This window comes from Ailuropoda melanoleuca, chromosome 7, assembly GCF_002007445.2.
Source record: "Ailuropoda melanoleuca isolate Jingjing chromosome 7, ASM200744v2, whole genome shotgun sequence".
Lineage (NCBI taxonomy): Eukaryota > Metazoa > Chordata > Mammalia > Carnivora > Ursidae > Ailuropoda > Ailuropoda melanoleuca.
This window is the reverse complement of record NC_048224.1, coordinates 610,454-632,243: the sequence shown is the minus strand read 5'-3', so window position 1 is coordinate 632,243 and position 21,790 is coordinate 610,454. Positions and strand designations below refer to the sequence as shown.

The 21,790-nt window shown below is 42.3% G+C and overlaps 1 protein-coding gene across 1 annotated transcript in view; it reads left to right on the top strand.

Annotated features, from left to right (window-relative positions):
- Window positions 1–21,790, top strand: part of GLDC (glycine decarboxylase) — a 95,928-nt gene that overhangs the window by 51,053 nt on the left and 23,085 nt on the right. The window contains exons 15-16 of the mRNA XM_034663849.1: window positions 2,648–2,790; window positions 16,477–16,552. Coding sequence (XP_034519740.1) covers window positions 2,648–2,790; window positions 16,477–16,552 — 219 coding nt within the window. The remainder of the gene's footprint in view (window positions 1–2,647; window positions 2,791–16,476; window positions 16,553–21,790) is intronic.

The window sequence follows — 21,790 nt, the reverse complement described above, 5'->3', positions numbered from 1 at the left end:
TTCAAATATCTCTTCTAGACCTCTGTTTTTCTCCACCCCCTCAGGGATGCCGATGATTCTGACATTGGAACGTTTCATTGAGTCAGTAATCTCCCTTAACCTCCATTCTTGAGATTGGATTTTTTTGAGTCCAGATTCTATTTTAGCTTTGTCTTCTACTAACCCATCCTCCAATTCGCTGATACGTTCCTCTGCCTCATTTACCTTGGCCATCAGAGCCTCTAGTTTTGACTGCATTTGGCTCATAGCATTTTTAATTTCTGCCAGATTCGCTCTCATTTCCACCCTTAGAGATTCTATATTCTCATTCACATTTTCGTTAATACTTTTTTCAAGTCTACACATCATCTTGACCATTGTTACTCTGAACTACATTTCTGATAATTTGGTTACATCCATATCCATTAGTTTTGTGGCAGAGGCCACAGACTCATTTTCTTTTCTTTGCTGGGGGGGGATTTCTCCTTCTCGTCATTCTGATGAGGAGAGGTTGCGGGGTTGCACAGAGCCCAAATTATTGACCGGGACCCAGGCAGTGTGCCCTTGTTTTATAGGGACCTTAGGGATGTGGGCTTCTTGAATTTTCAGCCTGCCTTCTGGGGGAGGGGCCTGCCCCACCGGTACTCAAGCAACCCTGTTTGGGTAGAGTCTCCGTGTCCCCTGCGAGGGGGAATGGGGATGGGCACACTGTGAGCTGGTATTTCCAGGCTTTTGTTCTCTGGTGGCTTTCCCTGGCAGGTTGCTGTGCCTCTTCTGAGAGTCAGAGCAGCAGCGGCCAAATCTCAGCCTCTGTCTCAGAACAAAGGGATCACAGACCATTCTCCTCTGATGTTCTGGCCGCTTTAACTCTGTTTCTGTTGGTGCTGCTCAACCCTGCAGCGTGCTGGGATGTGCACCCCACACCTGGTGTCCCAGCCCTCACTTCCAGGGCCGGTGCGTCTCTGTCCTTTGTGTTTCTAACACCGCCAGCCCCCCGCTCCCCCCGCACGCTCCAGAGGTCCCGGTCTCAGTCTGGTTCCAGCGAGCGCACCGGAGCTCTGTTTCAGTCTGGTCGTGCGCGTGTCCCGGCTCACGGTCTCAGTCTGCTCTCTCTCAGGTGCCGGTCTGTGAGTCAGCCCGCTCCCCCGTACAGGTGGCTGCCACCTCCTGGTGCCCAAACGCGGCGGCTTCCTCCCCCTACCGTTTATCTTCTGATATCTGTGTGTGGCTTCATGGCTCCCCACTTCATACCTCAATACTCATCGCTGGAGATGTTCATTTGTAGAGATCCAGATGTATCTTCCTGCATCTCAGGCTGATTCCGTGGATGTTCAGGCTGGTCTGGTACCTATCCAACTCGACTCAGGGGACCGGCTGAAAAAGGGGTCCCCTACTTCTCTGCCATCTTAACTCCCAGTCTGGACGTTGTCCATTCTGGGCACTGGAACATTCATTCTCATAGTTTCTACATGGGCCCACGTACTTCTCTATTATGGTGTGTAGCTGGTTCTTTAAATTTGGGCAAGTTCACATAGAGTTGTTGGGCCTGTTTAATAATAGTGGATCTTGTTGAGGCTGAACAAACTGTCCTCATTTTCCAGAGCTGCTTGGGTGGTGAGCACGAGCCTCAGGTTTTCCAGGTGTCTGTACTGCAGTATTGTTGACAGGCCCAAGTTAGCAGGCAATCCCAGGGTGATGACTTCGCTCCTGTACCAAAGTATTGGCAACATCCAAAACATATTTCATACCCATGTTTTGTCCTTCCCTGCTCCTTACGACGATGCGAAATGATCAAATGCCGGGCAGACGTGAATTATAGATTTTATTTTTAAGTACTTTCCACACCCAGTGTGGGGCTTGAACTCACAATCCTGAGACAAGAGTCACATGTCTACTGACTGAGCCAGCCCCATGCACCCCCATGCCCCCTTTTAAATCTGCAATGTAAAAAGCTTTGTCAGCTGGTAGTTGTTAAGCTCAGTAAAATTCAGAACCTTAAGCCTTCTTTCTAGAAATCCATTCACAGTGCCAGAAGCGTAGAGACTGGAGGTTTCCATTTATTTCTTGTATCAACAAAAGATTTGTGTAACCTGCCTTGTGGTTAGTAAGTATCTCTACTAGGCTAGGATGCATTTTAGCAAAACTGTCTTCTCCCTTTTTTTCCATAGGATTATTCTGATATGACAAATCACATCTGATATGACAAATCACATCAGGCAAAGGAAATCATTTTATGTTGTGATTGGAAGGATTTTCCCCATTTGTTTTTGTTTGTGTCTTGTTCCGCTCAATGAAGAGAGAATAATATATGTGCTGTCTAAGAGTTCAAGTAAACCATACCTGAAACAACTCATTGGGTTTCATGGATATAAATCTATTTGGGGGACTTTTTGTTCCTGAAAAGATAGAAGAAGTTTATATTTTTGTCTAAGTTCCCTTTCTAGGACTTTCTTCTAAAATGAAGGCAGTAACAGTACTCACCTGGTAAGATTTTGGTGAGATTTAATGAATTAATGTATTTAAAGTACGTAAAACAGTGCCTGGCACATAGTAAACACTCTTGTGCTAGCTGTTGCTGTACTCATCCTGCTCGGCATCATTAAAGCTCGTATTGTTATTACTATTACAATTGTACATATGCATGTGTTTCTGCCCTGTTGCTCTTCAGCCTATCACATGGAAAGAATTTTCAAACATCCACCCATTTGTGCCTCTGGACCAAGCTCAAGGTTATCAGCAACTTTTCCTTGAGCTGGAGAAAGACTTATGTGAACTCACGGGCTATGACCGAATCTCCTTCCAGCCTAACAGGTAAGAGATTTCTTCTCCTGTCTTTTCAGCTATCTCTCGTGGTATAATACCCGCCTCAAACTTTGAGTCTTGAAACAACAATTTTGTACCATTCTGAGAGGTGAGTAGACAGTTCAGCTCCACTGGGGTGGATGGCTAGAAGGTCCAAAGTAGCCACATTCACATAGATGGCAAGTTAGTGATGGGCTGTTGGCTGGGAGTTCAGTTGAGGATGTGGACCTGGGCCTTGGTTCTTGTTCATGGAGACCTCTCCATGTGTTTGCTTGAGCTTCTTTCGTCCTGGAATGATGTCTAGGTCCAAAGTGGAGTGTTCCATGATGGAAGCATGTGGAAGCTGCAAAACTCCTTAAGGCTCAGCCTCTGAAGTTTCACAGCATGACTTCCAAAGCGTTCTGCCTATTAAAGCAAGTGACAGGGCCAGCCAGTTTGAATGCAGGATGGGTGTGAATGTCCAGAGATGTGTTTCATTGTGGGCCATTTTTGGAAACTAGTTACAATATCCATCAATGACATAGCATTAGAATTAGAATCAAGACACATGGTAACTCTGAACAAGCAGCAGTGTCGCAATCGAGTAGGGTCAGGAGAACCTAGATGCTGGTTTGTTCTGTCACTAACTTTGAAAGTTCCCTGCCCCTCTTTTGGCCTCTGTTTCTTTATCTGTAAAGTAAAAACTCTGAAGAACAGTGACTTTTTTTTAAAAGCAGAGGGTTCTAGCAACATTTCTTAGGTACTTGTTAAAAATACAAATGTCTGGGGGGCGCCTGGGTGGCTCAGTCCGTTAAGAGTCTGCCTTCGGCTCAGGTCATGATAGCCCCACATTGGGCTCCCCACTCCACGGGAAGCCTGCTTCTCCCTCTCCCACTCCCCCTGCTGGTGTTCCCTCTCTCTCTGTGTCTCTCTCTGTTCAAAAAAACCCAAATAAAATCTTTATTTTTTTTTTTTTTTTAAAGATTTTATTTATTTATTTGACAGAGATAGAGACAGCCAGTGAGAGAGGGAACACAAGCAGGGGGAGTGGGAGAGGAAGAAGCAGGCTCACAGCAGAGGAGCCTGATGTGGGGCTCGATCCCATAACGCCGGGATCACGCCCTGAGCTGAAGGCAGACGCTTAACCGCTGTGCCACCCAGGCGCCCCCCAAATAAAATCTTTAAAAAAAAAAAAAATACAAATATCTGTGTCCCACTCTAGGCCTGTTGATCATAATCTCCAGGGGTTAGGACTAAGAAACTTCATATTTAAGGAGGAAACAAATGATTCTGATATACAGCCAATTGTAATCCACTGGGTTTGTGATCTGTCTTCATGGGAATAGATAGATAGATGGCTAGACAAACACTTTTATCAGCATGAATTCACATTTTAAGTATTTTCAAAAGAGTTGCGTGTCTGCCACTGGATTATCCACCTTCCGCTACTCTAAGTGTAAAGCTCCGCCAGCAGCCTCAGCATTGACATCACCCAGGAGGTTGTTAGAAATGCAGACTTCAAGATATAAAAATCAAATGATTTTTTTAAAAGATTTATTTATTTGAGTGGGGGGCGGGGCAGAGGGAGAATCTTCAAGCAGACTCCCTCTCAAGCGGGCTCCATCTCACGATGCTGAGATCATGACCTGAGCCAAAACCAGGAGTTGGAGCCTTCAACCAACTGCACCACCCAGGCACCCCAAAAATCAAATGATTTTAAAACTGAGACATTTATCATCTCACTCTCTGAAACAGAAAGTAATCAGATCTTAGATACAATCTAACAACAATGTTACCCCCTGTTTGGTAACATAAGCTATACAGCAAAGTCATGCACTTTGTAAAAACAGCATATCCTATAAAATACAAACCCTTTAGGTAAGGGGCATATGGCAAATGAAAGGACACAGAGCTCTTTTAATAATAGCCTCTCAAACCCCTGATTTTATAAATAGGAAAGAATGTCATTCATGAAAGTCAGACTTCATATCTTCATTAAAACATCATCATCCATCCCCACCCCCTTTTTAAAGGAAGAGAGGAACCTGAGTGAATTAGTAACCTGAGGCAATAATACCTTAATTAAATGTTGAAAATGCAGAAACTTCGCCCTCTAGTGATGCAATATGGTTACATCTTCTGTGTCATATGGGAGAGTAATTGTTCAGGACTATTTTAACTCTTTTTTTTTTTTTAAGATTTTATTTATTTATTCGACAGAGATAGAGACAGCCAGCGAGAGAGGGAACACAAGCAGGGGGAGCGGGAGAGGAAGAAGCAGGCTCATAGTGGAGGAGCCTGATGTGGGGCTCGATCCCATAACACTGGGATCACGCCCTGAGCCGAAGGCAGACGCTTAACCGCTGTGCCACCCAGGCGCCCCATGGACTATTTTAACTCTTAAGTCATCAGCTTTCGCAGCTCATTGAGGGCCCAGCCAGGGTCCTGAAAGACTGACCTAAGGATGAGAAAACTTGCCTTCCCTTAAAGCAATGGTTCCCAGCCCTGGCTGGAAGTTGGAGTCATGTGGTGGGTTTATAAAAAAGATTCTAGTGTCCAGATCACAATCCCAGATTGAATTATAATCTTGATAGGGAAAGACAGGGTGAGGGAGAGACACAGGCATGAGTATGTCTTTAAAGCTTCCCAGGAGATTCCAATTTGAAGGCAAGGGTAAGAACCACTGTCTTAGAAGTTTCTCTGTTTTTCTTATTTTACCTAATGCTCCTTCTCTGTCTTGCTCTCCTCACTTGTATGATTGGCGGTGAGATTCAGTACCCCGTCTCAGTTTTGTAGGAGGGAAGGAAATCTTTATTAGGATGTCGTTTCTGTCAGTGATGCCTTCTTCACCTTCACAGATTCCCAGATAATAACACTGGTTTCCAAAGGCCGATTTGAAAGTGACAGGAGCTGTACCCAAAGTTGAGGCTTATTGAGGGATATTTTTGGTTCTTAGCAGAGGCTGTTATGACAAATGAGGAAATGCCCTACTCTTTTGTTGGGAAAATAGAGAGACCATGCTGCCAGAGATTAAAGTTTGGGAAAAGGGGAAGGGATGCACCATATATTCTCTATGTAAGGATTTTATTTTTATCTTGTTACAACTTTCTTGGTTTATTTGTGCTAATCTTCTCTCCACAAGTGAATTATATATCCAGGTCTCATAATCTATAGTCTAAGTATTATAATTAGTCTACCACAGGGCTATTTATTGGTTAATTCATCATGATTTATTGCTGGCTAGTGACCACTGCAATCCAAGGTATTGATGTAGGCTTCATATTTATTGTAAGAAGAAATACAAGTTTTCTTGAATATTCTGTACAGAGGGAGAATTTACTGTATTGCGTCAGCCACTGAAATTATACTTCTAAAGTACGGGGTGCAGTCGCAATTATTATCAAGGGACTTTTTCGTGGTGTTTTCATTTAAACCTAATTGGAGTTGGTCAGTACGTCTATAGAGTTTTAGAAGCTAGTCACCAAGAAGTTTTGCATCTAAAATTTCTTATCCTTTTTTTGTTATCATCTGATACTTAAAAGATAAATATGGTAAAATTTTTAGGAAGTAACAGTAATATTTTGCAACTTTAAAATTTTTTGTGGTAAAATATGCATAACATGAAAATTTACCATTTTAACCATTTTTAAGAGTACGGTTCAATAGCATGAATTCACATTGTTTTGCGACCCTCAACACCATCCATCTCCAGAACTTTTTTATCTTCTCAAATCAAAGCTTTATATCAATTAAACAACTACGCCTCATTTCTCTCTTACCACAGCCTCTTGCAACCGCGATTTTATTTTCTGCTGCTATTAAATTGACTACTAGGTATGTCACATAGTTGGAACTATATAATATTTGTCCTTTTGTATCTGGTTTAGTTCATCTAGCGTAATGTCTTTATCCATGTTGTAGCATGTGTCAGCATTTCCTTTTTAAGGCTGAATAATATTCCCCTGTATATGTGGACCATATTTTGTTTATCTCTGCCCATTGATGGACATCTGGGTTGTTTTCACCTTTTAGCTGTTGTGAATAATGTTGCTGTGAACATTGGTATACAAATACCTGAGTCCCTGGTTTTAATTCTTTTGGGTATATACTCAGATGTGACATTGCTGGATGTATGGTATTCTTTAATTTTTTGAAGAATGGCCATACTGATATATCAATGCAGAGGTATAGTTGGGAAGAGGTATATGAGAAGAAGTTATCTCAAGGTGGTAGAACTTCAATGCTTTTTGTCCTTGTGCTTTTTTAATTTTTCTCTTTCCCTGTGCTTATGCTTGTTTAGATTACTAAAAACTTTTTTAACCAGGATACATGTTAGTATATAATCTAAAAAGAAGTTAATTTTATTGTGGGGAACATGCATATTATGAAACAATTAAACACAACGTAAGATGCTTGCAGATTCATTTCTACCCTGGGCCCCCTGATCTCAGGATTTCTCCATCCACTGAGGGCATAATGAAGCTGGCTTTGACACTTGCCCTGGGTTTGGAGGCAAGCCATATACTACCTCAGTCTTAGTACTCAAACATAAAGTGAAAAAGTCTTGCAACAAGGCCAAAGGAACCAAGTTCTGCAGAATAGAATGATATTTAACACCAAGTGGACTCGTAACACAACTCTCCGGTTCTAGGATGACTGTGTAGGAGCACGGCACTTTTCAGGCACGAGCCTGAGTGTTGTGCATGTGGCCCTGACTGCTCCTCCTCATCCTTGCTGGGCCCTTCCATACTGTCTTCAGTAGAGTTCTACATCATGCTCACAGAAGGCTGTGGTTCTTTCTCTAATAGTTCCTGCCTAGATATACACTGCCACAGGACCCTCTCTTCAGTGGATTTTTTTTTCTGAAAGGGAATTCAGCTCAAAGGAAAGGTTAGCACCCAGAATACGTGAGACCTCCAAACGACTTCCTCCTTAGTCATGATGTAGGTTTCTTCCCCCACATTGCTCCATCTACAAACCTGGAGAGCATTTCCACTTTGGTGACGAAAATAACCAAATAATATTTCATTACCTTTCCATTTTCTACTATGCCCAGCATGGCTTGCTTTGACTTGTTCCCCCATAGCACTGTGACACTTTTAAAATCATTCAGCAGCTCACAAATATACTCCAGGAATTGCCGGGTTAGAATTATGATGTAATGTTTAAGGCAGACAGAAACAGTAATTAACACCTTCCATGGATATCTAAAGTGAAAGACAAGCTGGGGTTATTATTAGCTGCCTTGGCCTATAAGAGTAAGAAAGTTGTTTTTTTTCTTTAAAAACAGTAAACCATGATCTTGAATGTAGATAGAGCTGTCAGTTGCTTTTCCAGAATCTCCTGCTGGAAGGTTCTTAAACAAAGGTGTAAACAGGACATAATCATGGATCTCAAACTTTATTGTGAGTGAGAATCACCTGGGGGGCTTGTTAAATTGCTAAGCTTCACTGCCAGAATTCCTGATTCAGTAAGGCAGTGTTGGGGCCTGAGAATTTGCATTTCTAACAAATTTCTGGATGATGTTAATATGCTGGCTTGGCCACCATACTGTGAAAAATACTGGGGTTGCCACCATTCACAGTCCTGGCTGCTTATTAGAATTAGTTGGGGAACTTCTGAAGAATACTGATGCTCTCCCTACCCCACAAACTAGTTGCATCAGAATCTCCTCTTGGGGTGGGGGGTGGATTTCAGGAATCAGGGTTTTTAATACCCTCCCCAGGTGATTCTAATGTGCATCATTGGGTTGGAGAGTGTGTTGTCCTGAAGGAACACCAAAGAGGAAACTTAGATGACTATTATCTCCCAGCGGACTGAACTTAGTGCCCTTTGAAGACCAAGTCACAACCATCATGTGCCTATCAGGAGATACAGTAAGGAGAATCAAACACATGATAGATGCCACCTCCCACACCCCATTTCTTAAGCTCATGATGGATGTCACTGATTAGCTCTAACATGACTCATATCGTGGTAATCTTTGATAATGCTTTCCTAGGAGCCTTGTGCAGCTTCACAGCCCTCCTCTCAGAGAACTCTGGGAGGCCACATAGCAGAGACCCTCCTCTGGTTAGAGGCTGATTTCCAAAAGAAGCAGTCAGAATGCCAGGAAGAAGAGAAAGAGGGCGAAGGATGAAGAGAGCCATCTTTGGGGATGTAGAACGCAGTGAGAAGACTCTCTTCCCTTCCCCGATTTCCTTAACCCTCAAAAGTATATTTTGATTTTTGCAGTTTGTAAGGCTTGGAGCAGCGGTTCTCACACTTGGTCACACCCACAGGATTCTTTTTTTTTTTTTTAAAGATTTTATTTGTCAGAAAGAGTGAGCAAGCACAAGCAGGGGGAGGGGCAGGCAGAGCAGGCATAGGAGGAAGCAGGCTGCCTGTTGACGAGGAGACTGATGCAGGACTTGATACCAGGACCCTGGGATCATGACCTGAGCCGAACGCAGCCGCTTAACCAACTGAGCCACCCAGGCGTCCTCACACAGGATTTTCTGATTCAGTGCTTGAGAACTTGCATTTCTTTCAGGTTCCCAGGTGAAGCTGATGCTTTGTTTGAGAGCCTCTGCTTTAAGGTACTCTTCAGATATCAGAATAGTTAGAAGAGCTGGATCTATTCAGATGTTCCTTGACCAGAATTTGAAGGTTAAGTATAGAATTCAGTTTATGTCAAGTTAGATACAGATTGGTAAGACCATTCCAGAATGATATGTTGAGAGGTTTTTATTATAAGCTCATTGGAACGGAGATCCAGGCAGTTTTTAGGTACTTGAGGTAAGCAACAGAATTAGACTGAGTAAAATCCTACTGCTCCACAGGTATGTGTATTGGAGGAGTGTCAGTTAGCCCTGTGTATTCCATTCATAAGATAAGAATCAATGCCTTTTTTTTTTAACCTTGTTTTCTTGGGAGTGTCTTACTATGTTGCCAGGGACTGAAGTGGGTCACCTTGACCCTGGCTGTTTGGACCATCTTACTGGGGTCAGTGTTACTGTGTCCATTTCTTAGCTAATGTTTCACTTGGATCACTTGGTCACTTCCTGAGCACTTGATGGTGGTATTTTTAAGATAAAGAAGTTTTTGGATGAGGGGAGTTTGACATCACAATGTCCAACATCAAAACATACATCACAAGAAATCATTAATCGGGTTTCCTTCTGGAGAGTGAGACTGGGAAGAATAGGAGGGGGTTGCTTGTTTACTGATATTAATTTTTAAATCACATGAATGCGTTATTTTATAATATAATACTATAACATAACAACATAATATAATATAATAAACTTAAATCCACCTATGAATTAGGTGGCAAGACCCAAGGGAGGCTGGCAGCAGAGAACAAATCAGAGTCACCACTACCACTGGAAAATCTGTGACTGTCCCATTCCTTGGGTCACTCTCTCCAGGTTGATGAAGTCCTAGGCTACTGGAGTATGCTATGGGCTGGGAGTGGGTCATGGGCCCAACACCTTGTTAATGGGTAGTGATGGGGAATGTCTGGTCCCTTCCCACTTCTGGAGGGGGGTTTAGGACCCTGCCTTTCCCCTAGACTCACACAAAATGGGAAATTCCCTTAACTAGTAAGGGGACTGAAAGGCTGTGTTTTCCCACATACACAGAAAAACAGCAACAATGAACACACAGCAAATCTCCAGCATCCTAATGGAACGCTTCCTTAGTACTTTTTTATGATTTATTTATTTGTCAGACAGAAGGCAGAGAGGGGGAGCACACAAGCAGGGGGAGTGGCAGGAAGAGGGAGAGGGAGAAGCAGGCTCCCCCTGATGTGGGACTTGATCTCAGGACCCTGAGATCATGACCTGAGCTGAAGGCAGACGCTTAACCGACTGGCCCACCCAGGCGTCCCTTCCTTAGTACTTCTAAACACAGTCATGTGTTGGATCAGCACAGCACCATTTTCTACTTGGGCTGTCTTTTATGTCTTTAACTGTTTATTTGATATGTAGTTTGCAGATATTTTCTCCCACTCTTAGCTTGTCTTTTTGCCCTTTTAACAGGGTCTTTTGCAGAGCAAAAGTAATTATGATGAAGTGTAATTTATCAGTTTTCCTTTTATGAATTGTGCTTTTGGTTTCAAGTGTGAGAACTCTTTGCCTAGTCCTATATTCCAGAGATTTTCTCTGTTTATTCCTAAAAGTTTTATAGCTTTATATTTTAAATTTAAATCCATGATCCATTTTGAGGTAATTTTTGTATAAGGGTAAAAGGCTTAGGTTGACCTACGCATGTCTAATTGCTCCAGCACTATTTGTTGATAAGACTATTTTTCCTCAACTGCATTGCTTTTGCAACTTTGTAAAAAATCAGTTTGTTTTATTTATGTGAATTGATTTCTAGTTTCTCTAGTCTAATCCATTGATCTCCCTGTGTGCCCCTCCCCCAGTAACACACAATCTTGATTCCTGTAGGTATATAATAAGTCTTGGCATCAGACAGACTGGTTCCTCCCACTTTCTTCTTTTTCAAATTGTAGCTATTCTAGTTACTTTGCCTTGCATATAAATTCTCAAATAAACTTGTTTATATCTATAGAAATGTTGGTTTTATTGGATAATGATATGTATTTTAGCTTCCAAATGTTACAATGTATACAATGAGCTAGATGCAATTGTTAGAAATTATAGATGGTTAAAGGGAAACAATTCACTTCATATTTAAATGTACAATTTATCACTAAGAATGATTTCTCATGAAGAATGTCGTTTTAAATGTAATAATTTAAAAAATGCCAAAATAAACTTCTCAGGAAATTCAAATATTACTAAAAATAAAGTAGGCCTGGGGCACCTGAGTGGTTCAGACGGTTAAGTGTCCAACTTTTGGTTTCGGCTCAGGTCCTGATCCCAGGGTCATGAGATCAAGTCCTGTGTTGGGCTCTGTGCTCAGTGGAAAGTCTGCTTGAGATTCTCTCCCTCTGCCGTTCCTCCCACTTTCTCTCTCTCTTTCAAATAAATAAATAAATCTTTAAAAAGAAAGAAATAGTCCCACTGACTTATAAACAGCATAAAAGAGAACTTAAGTCACAAACTAAATATGGTCATCAGTGTCCAAAATATAATAATGGGGTTAAAAATATAAAATTATTTCCATAAGAATATCTAGAGAAAATTAAAACAAGAATAGATCTGGTAAATCTAGATACTTGATAATTCAAAAAAATGTATAAATCTTAAATTACTGGTACCAAAATTTTAAAACGGTAGGATCCATAACATGAGCATTTTCTTGAGGGCACATTTTTAGCTGCTTTGATTTGTATAGATACAGTATCCTACCAGAGAACACAAATACTGTTTTCTTAGTACAACTGCAGTATAATTCAGCAGGACTTTTGGTGACTACTGGGACAGGACTTCTGGTGACACCAGAATATGTTATATTCTGCAGTCTTGTAAAACGTGTTCTATGTATAAATGTAAAAACCATGAAGTAATATTTCTTTTAAAAATAGCAGCTATAATAATCTGTTTCGAAATATTCCGAAGCAGCCAACTTCTGAGGAATTTCTATGGTGTCTGTGAAATCAACCACCGTATTCTTTCAGCAGAGTTTTTTCATGACTAGTCAAGGATAACTTCTGTGATCAGTGATAAACATACACAGTAACTGACCAAAATGCCTTCTTTACAGGATGCAAATCATTCATAATCTTTTTTTTTTAAGATTTTATTTATTTATTTATTTGTCAGAGGGAGAAACAGCGAGAGAGGGAACACAAGCAGGGGCAGAGGGAGAGGGAGAAGCAGGCCTCCCAGTGGAGCAGGGAGCACAACATGGCTCGATCCCAGGCCACTGGGATCATGACCTGAGCCGAAGGCAGATGTTTAACAACTGAGCCACCCAGGTGCCCCAATCATTCATAATCTTAGTCTATCTTTAGTTTTATGCTTGGGAAGTGCTTGCTTTCTACCTGTGGCCCCTGGCCATGCACGTTCTGCTTAGTTGTCTGTAAGAGCAAGCCATACTCTTCCTTCATCAGAGGTAGACAGATCATCTGCTGTGAGATTTCTAACATTTGGCAGAATATACTGTCCCTTGGGATTGATCTTGTGTAATGGTCCAATAAAAATGTGTTCCAGAGATCTAAAAATGTAACCCTTCCAGGTAGAACTAAGCTGTAGTATTTCTAAATCCTAACCTTTTTGCCTAGGGTTCTTAGCAAAGCTAAACGTAGGTAAAGTGTTAAAAATCTTTGGCGCTGATTGTGTCCTTAAACTTGTTTAGTCGTGGCAGAAGAGCTCAGCTATCACCCTGGCCCTGTCACATCATCTTCAAATTCCCCCTCCCCCATCACCTTTTTGATAAATTCACATTGAGTAGCTGCCTGAAATCGTGCTTAGAGTGCTATACTGATACTAACAGAGTCTGGGTTAAATCAATACAGAACCGTGGCATCCCATCAACTCCATCTTATTTTCACCTTGTGGGACATTGCACTTGTCCCAGCTTCTTCTAGTGTATAGAGTGAGTCTGGGTTTTGGAGGAACTCATCTGCTAGGTTTCACTCATTCTGTGTTAAGCGGTGTAATATGTAGCAGTTCTTTCACCAGCCTGAATAAATGCATGACTGGAGGACTGTTTTTCTCAGACAGTTCAAGCCTATGCTCACTTGGCACTTCTGTGGGGCTGAGGCTCCCCACCCACTTGTGGCCAGTTCTGCAGGTCCAGGCCACCAACGACTTCACTTTAAATAGATGTCAGAAAACCACTGTCCTTGCTGCTACTCCCCATGTAGTAGTTTTCTGATAGACTCTTAATCTGGGTTATGGAGCCAAGCAGTTATTTTTCATAATACTTTTCCACCAAGAGGTGGTACTCATTATTCCCCTTATTTTAATAGAACCCCAGTAATAAGGCTTATGTGGCCTTTAGAACATACCTTTTGCACTTTTTGAGTTGCCACATCCAGCATTTACGATCAAGTCTTTAGGATGGTGCCTTTCTCTTGGTTTACAAGCTCATAGTTCCAGTCTCTTTCATTCCTGGTCTGAACACTTTGTTTGGCTTTCCAACAAAACAAGATGAACAGAAGTCGTGAGAAAAACATAGGCCATTTGTTGAGGCCCCTTTCCATGGAGAAAAGGATGATAATATCGACTGCCTAGGCCGGAGATGGGAACTCAATTTTGAACAAACTTATTCAGCATTTATTGTAGAGCTACTCCATGCAGAGTACTGTTCTATATATTCTGAGACCTAGACCTTACTCTCAAAACTTACACTCTGAGATAGGCACACAAAGTAAGTGTGAGCTCTATAATCATTTTGATGTACAGCACCTGCGTAGGGTTGTATTAATAGAAGAGTGAGCAAAATACCATGAGTGCGTACGGGTGCAATTTATTATCCCTGTTTTAAAGATGAGAACACAGAGGCACAGAGAGCCTACGTAACTAGGGGTGTGGGTGGTTTGCTGAAGCACATTCATTTTTCTGCTCCCCAAATAAAAACATCATGTGAACTACAGCTGTTTTCCCAAAGCCAGGAAAATGGAAGACTGGCGTCTGCCTCCCTCCCTAGAAGAGAGCAGAGGCAGAGTTCACTCAGTTTAAGCAATGAGGAGCTGGGTGCCCAGGTCTTACAGGAACAGGTCTTCTTTGTGTGTAGCTATACCTCCTTGTGCTGTCAGTCGGGGGTTCCGTGAAGGAAAACCACAGCTCCGACTCCCTTGGGGAGCACAGAGCGCTCAGAGGAGCAGCATAGCTTACACAGGATGCATGACCTCCTTGAAAGGCCAGCTTGTACTGAAGTCTAAAATCTGCCACTGTTGGCCGTTGGGCATGTAATACTCAGACCTCAGTTTCTTTCTGTGCAAAATGGGGGCAATGGTACCTACCTCATGGGGGTATTAGGAGGATTAAATAAGATGGTGAAAAATGGTCAGTGGCGACCACCACCACAAGGGCTACCCTTTTCCTGTGCTTACTCTGCAGCGTGCCTGGTAAATAGGAAGTGCTTAATTAACACAGCAGTTTGTGCTTATTACTGTTCCTTAGCTCATCTACCCTATTTTATTGCTCTGTAAATCACCACTTTCTTTTCTTTCTCCAGCCACACTCTAAGTAAGTCCTTCACCCCCAGATGCTTCCCTGTTCTCTGGCCTCTCTTAAGTCCTCAATTCTGGTGTATCCTGACACCAGATCATCAGTGTCCCCACAATAGTTTGCAAACATTTCAAATCCAACAGGTTCGATCTAGTGTTCTCTTTAAAAAAAATTCCAGTGCTCAAAATTTTAGCATTTGGTTTAGAAATAAAAGTTTATCTAGTTTGTTCTTAAGCCTGTGCTTTTAGAGTATGATCTCAATATTATGGTGTGATTAGAAAGGATGAATGCCAAAACCACTGGGACTTCTACAGAGTTAAAGAATGGTGTAATTTTGTGAAATAGGGGAAATACGCATTTTGAATGTGATTTAAAAACCTATTACTCACTTCCCTTTCCTTCCTGCAGAGATTACTGAGAACATTAAGTAACAGTTTATGATTGACTCAGCATCACTCACTGGACTGTTAGTCATTAAATGGTGCCTTCAAGGACTGCTTAGTTGGTATGGCCAGCCTCTAACAGCCACGTGCATGTGGGGCCTGGGAAAGCTCACCCAAGAGACTAATGGAAATGTTGCCACATTCAAAGTGCATAGTTCCTTTGGGGTAATCTGATCACTGACTAAAAATGTGGTGGTATTGGGAAATCATGGTTTTAGGTGTAATAATTGTAGTTATGTGTGTGTGTGTGTGTATTAAAGATTTTATTTTATTTGTTTAATTTAAATTCAATTAATTAACGTATAATGTATTAGTTTCAAAGGTAGAGGTCAGTGATTGATCAGTCTTATATAATACCCAGTGCCCATTACATCACATGCCCTCCTTTACTTTAGAGAGAAAGAGGGAGAGAGAGAGAGAGAGCACACATGTGGAGGGGAGGGGCAGAGGGAGAAGGAGAGAGAAACCCAAGCCCCAAGCGGACTCCATGCTGCATGGAGCCCAATGTGGGGCTTGATCTCATGACCCTGAGATGAGACCTGAGCTGAAACCAAGAGTTGGACACCAAACTGACTGTGCTACCCAGACACCCCTGTAGCTATATTTTTTTAAAAAAATAATTGTTATCTTTGAAAGATACACACTGAAGTTTGAATTGATAAAATGATATGATGCTTGAGTTTTGCCTCAAAATAACAGTTCAGGAGTGCCTGGCTGGCTTAGTCCATGGAGCATGCAACTCTTGATCTAAGGATTGTGAGTTCAAGCTCAATGTTGGGCATGGAGCCTACTTAAATAACAGTCTAGTTCAGAGTGAGGGGGCTTGTAAGGGAAATGGTTGGAAAAAGATTGACTGTATCTGAGAATTGTTAAAGCTGGGTGATAGGTACATGGCAGCTCCTTATATTCTTCTATTTTTATATAATTTTGAAATTTTCTATAATAGGAACGAATTCTAGGTACATGATCCTGAGCAAGGCTTGAAAGGCCCATCTCTGAGTGGCAGGGGGTGAGCTTTAGTACAAAGACCAAGTACCATTCTGTGGTTGTTCAAGAACTTTAGGCTGGTGCAGCTATCCTCAGTGAGCTTTCATGGTGTTGGGTCACGTGTTGGTGAACATGCCACCCATGCCCAGTGAATACTGAATGAGTCAATGAAAGCAAAGAGGCCCAAAGCTCTAACCCTTCTCTTCTTACCTTTGCAGCGGAGCACAGGGGGAATATGCTGGGCTGGCCACTATCCGAGCTTACTTTGATGAGAGAGGAGAGGGACACAGAACAGTGAGTATGGACAAGTGGTGGTTGCTCACCACAGGGTGGCAGTGGGTCCAACTCTTAGCATTCCTTTTGTTCTGTGGTACACTCCCTCTAAGCCTTCTTGTAAGTAGCTAGGGAACATATAATAAAGGAACAGATTTCTTTGAACTGGCTGTTACAGTCCTTGCCCCCAAGACATTTCACTGGACCATTTTGAGGGAAAACATTTGGAGATAAAAGGTTTTTGCTCAAACCCAATGTGTGAAAGTTGGCCAGGTTTTAGATTCTTCGTTGCGAAATACAGGAAACTAGCCATAAATAATCTTTTGGTTTTAATAAAACTAGAAATGGACTGAGATTGGGCCACTGCCTACTGTATCCCACTTACTTGGGCACCCAGAACGAACCTGGCACCCCTTTCTCTAACTTTCCTGGGAAGAAAGGAAGGAAAGGACAGGAATGTTACAGTTCCAGGTCTTAGGCCTAGACAAAGGGCAGAGACCAACCTTTAATTGTTCCGTAACTCCTACTGTGACAAGCACAGTTCTGGCTTCTGTATGCTCAAAAAATATTTATCGAGGGGTGCCTGGCTGGCTCAGTTGGTGGACTCTTAATCTCAGGGTCATGAGTTTGAGCCCCACGTTGGGTGTAGACATTACTCTAAAAAAGTAGAGGGAGAGAGTGAGAGAGAATCCCAAGCAGGTTTCATGCCCAGCGCAGAGCCCAATGTGGGGCTCGATCCCATGACCCCAAGATCATGACCTGAGCTGAAACTTAACATACCCCATAAATAAATTTTTAATAAAATGTTTGCTGAATAAATAAATTCCCTATTGAGAATTGTCATCTCTAAGTAGCAAAAGAAGACATGGAGCAGAGTTCATGGCTCTGCTTCAGTTTTTACTTTGGGTATGAGAGTCTAGTCTCCGTGATCCAAACTGCTCTTGGGGTCTGTGTAGGGACTAGCAGAGCTGCTAATGGGCTTGACTGGACTCCACTGATCCCCAGAGGCAGTGCTTCTAGCAGTTATCTGACCTAGGCTTCCGAGTGTGGTGAAAGAGACTGTGTTTGCGAGGTCTTCATTTTGGTGATGACCCAATACCAAGCTAGAACTTCCACTGAGCTGTGGGCATGGACTTCTTGGAGGGAGCAGTGGGCAGGGGTTGGGAGCAGGACAAAAGTGACACCCATCCCAGGAGAGTTAGAGAAAAGGGTGCCAGGCTCATTCCGGCTGCCCGAGTAAGTGGGGTACAGTAAATGGTGGCCCAATCTCAGTCCATTTCTGGTTTTATTAAAACTAGATTATTTATAGTTAGCTGCCTGTATTTGGCAATGAAGAATCTAAAAACTGTTTCACTTCCCTTTCAAAAAAAGGAGGGGAAAAAGACCATTTTCTTGCTCCTTCTCCTGTTTATTTATCCTGATTCCACAGGTGTGTTTTCCCAGGCCTTTATCCTAGTTGGGCAGTAGAACTGATTTTCAAAGAATTTTGAAAAAGAGAACATTCATTAATTGAGTAATTATTCTATACTGGTCCTATGCAAAGCACTCTGTTTGCCAGTCCAGAGTTATATCGAGTCATAACTCAGATAGACACAGTCCCTGACACACCAACTTGGTTTTTTTCACTTAGGTTTTCTAGTAGTTTTGAATTCTTTAATTTTTTTTAAAGATTTTATTTATTTATTTGACAGAGAGAGAGAGAGCAAGCGCATAAGCAGGGGGAGTGGGAGTGGGAGCGGCAGAGGGAAAAACAGGCTCCCCGCTGAGCAGGGAGCATGATGCGGGACTCAATCCAAAAACCCCGGGATCATTACCTGAGCCGAAGGGAGATGCTTAAACGACTGAGCCGCCCAGGTGCCCTGAATTCTTTAATTTTCTAAGGAAGGGTTAGTTTAGACTAGAATTATTCTTTGGACCTCAGGCTCAACACTGTGATAGCATCAGAAAGGAAACACTGAAGCTTCTGTTGTCCAGGGAAAGGATGCCAGGTGACTGACATTAAAGGTCCCCCTTCTGGGGCACCTGGGTGGTTAAGCAGCTGCCTTTGGCTCATGATCCCAGGGTCCTGGGATCGAGTCCCACATCGGGCTCCCTGCTCAGTGGGGAACCTGCTTCTCCTTCTCCCTCTGCCACTCCCCCTGCTAGAGATTTCCTGCTCTCTATCAAATAAATAAAAAATAATAGTAATAATATCTTAAAAAAAAAGTCCCCCTTCTGTTTTCCTCTGTGGCTTCCTCGTACTGAGGTAGCCACTGGAACTCGTCCTTGTTGTACTCATTAACCACAACGTGTCTGGAGATCCAGGGAAGGGATCTGTTCATACTATGTGACCACCTCCATGTTGCCTCCTTTGCCTCACCCGCCTCCTGCCCTTCTGCCCAGAGGCTCTATAGAGAGGCCTTGAGATATACATCATGGTGCTTATGGAAGGCCAGGGATGAGCTGATAACAAAGCCAGCTAACATCCAGGTTGCATCTACTCTGCGATGCTTGCCACCCCTCATCATTCCTAGTTCTCCAGTGTGACACCAGGAAGTATCTGTGAATGTCCAGGAGTTGGGGACCAAACCAGAAAGGTCAAGGAGAAAGGATGAAAGAACTTTCGATTGTGCCTGGGCAGAGTTCTTCTCTGACTCTTGGATCCTTTCTTGCTCCTTTTCCCTCTCTGTGTTTTTCAGTCCTCTCCTCTCTCTCTGTCCCCCTGTGTGTGATGTTTCTTCTCTCACCATTGCCCACACTGCTATCACCACAGTGTCCTTGTTCTATTCTGAAGGATGGAGGGGAGCTAGATGCAGCCGTTTGTGGAGGACTAAGGGAGGGAGAGGCAGGGAAGGCCATCCAGCCCCTGAGCTTGTAGAAACACAGAACTCTTAAGTTTGGAAATGTTGACATCCTTTCTAGATTAAAGATTTTAATTAAAGCCAACGTTTTCAGTTGGAGAAGGAGAAATGACTTATTGCTCAAATAATCAAGGAAAAATTTTCCACATCAGAGAAGTCCAAGGCAGCTGCTCCTACATAATAGACTCTAATGGAATCCAGTAAGATATATCCTTCTGTTTTGAAAAGGAGTGTAGGGAAATCATGTTCTTCAGAACCTCCCAGGTTCCTGATGGTTCTCTTATTTCAAGCCGTTTGGGGCAGTTATTTTCACATTTGCTCTTAGGTTAAATTTCAGAGGTTCCTAAAATGCAACAGCCAAGTTCCTGATTTACCAGTTTAATTTGGGGAATACAAATTTATTTAACAAATACTTACCAGGCACTGTCTTAAAACCTTTATAATTAGTAATTCAATTTGCTAGTCAAATATTAACTCACATTTGCTGATCAGAGATGAGATTCTTATACAAAGGGAAAATATTAAACCCTAGAAAACACCAAAAACCACCCCCAACCCAAAAATATGTATGGGAGTATTTTTTCTCTTCCCAACTACCTGAGATGAAGTAGTAGCCTTTGGTTGTTAGATTTTATTAGTGGTAAGAAATTTATTTCCTTTGCAAAGAAGCAGTCCTCCTTAATCTCTCACTCGTTCAGCAAGTGTTAGAGGATGAGCTATGGGGCTGGGTCTATGCCAGGTACATTGGGGAGTTGGAAAAACATAGCATCCACCTAAATGGTCATAAATGCACCAAAGAGGATTGTTTTATATAAACTAATGCATTAAATCTGGGTCCCGTTATTTTCCTGTCCCTTGTGACCCCACAATTTTAAAGTGAGAAAAATTACCATTAAAAAGCTTCCCCCCCAAATTATTAAAGTTTCCTATTTCCACATAGAAAACCAGAAATGTGTAACAGCAACATATAAATGAGTCATTGACAAAACCACTGAGACTTTCTCTTTCTGCTGCCTTATGTCAGGATATGTATTAGTTTCTGTGGCTGCTGTAACAAATTCTCACAAACTCAGTGGCTTGAAAAAACAAAAAATTATTTTCTCAGTTATAGAGTCCAGAAGTCTAAAATTGGATTTTCTGCAGCTAAAGTCAAGGTGTTGGCAAGGCTAGCTGCTTCTGGAGGATCCAGGAGAGAATCTGTTTCTTTGCCCCTCTGGAGGCCTCCTACATTCCTTGGCTTGGGGCCCCCTCCTGCCCTCACTCCATCCCCTTGTTCATTCATGACATTTTCTCCTTACTTTGTGGTCAGACCTCCTTCTGCCTCCCTCTGCTGAGAATACCGGGGAATATATTTAGGGCCCAACTGATAATCCAGATTTCAAGATCCATAATTTCTCATCTCAAGAGCCTGATTTAATCATAGTTACAAAGTCCCTTTTGCCATAAGGTAACATCCACAGATTCTGGGGATCAGGTTTGGACATTTTGGGGGGCCCATTATTCAGTGTACCACAGGATGGTTGACATTTTTACCTTGAATGTTTTTATTTCAACAGAACTTCCCTGGTACAAATTCTTAATTTAGGCCTTTAACCAATATTTTATATTCATTAAAATCTTTTTTTTCTTGGGAGAGTCTGTGTGGCACAGTTGGTTAAGCATCTGCGTTCAGCTCAGGTCATGATCCTGGGATCCTGGGATTGAGTCCAACCTCATGCTCCCTGCTCAGTGGGGAGTCTGCTTCTCCTGCTGCCGGTCCCTCCCCCTGCTTGTATGCGCTCTCTCTCTCTCTCTCTGTCAAAAAAGTAAATAAAATCTTTAAAAAATTTTTTATTGAGTGTAGTTGACTCTATTCATTTTTAAATTTGCCTTTTCCTTCTTTTTATTTATTTATTTATTTATTTATTTATTTGACAGAGAGAGACAGCCAGCGAGAGAGGGAACACAAGCAGGGGGAGTGGGAGAGGAAGAAGCAGGCTCCCAGTGCAGCAGGGAGCCCGATGTGGGGCTCCATCCCAGGACCCTGGGACCACACCCTGAGCTGAAGGCAGGCGCTTAATGACTCCGCCCCCCAGGCACCCCTGCCTTTTCCTTCTTGATCTGTGTTCTGCCCGGAAGGGATCCTTTTATCCAAAGATCTGGTGGGAGAATAACAATACTTTATGGGAAAGGACAAGTGACTTTGGTTCTGAGAAATTAAAGGAAGTCAATACAATAGGGAAGCATTTAATTTAGAAAAAGAATTTGAGGACACACGGCATCACCAGCATGAGACCAGTAACCATTCAAAAGAGGCACAAACTTTCTGTCAACAGAAGAGTGATAGTTTGCTTTGTGTACACGTGTTTTGCTTAAGTAGACAACTTTGCTGTTTTTGAGGAAAGAGTTGTAAGCAAAGTTTCCCATTTATAAGCCCATT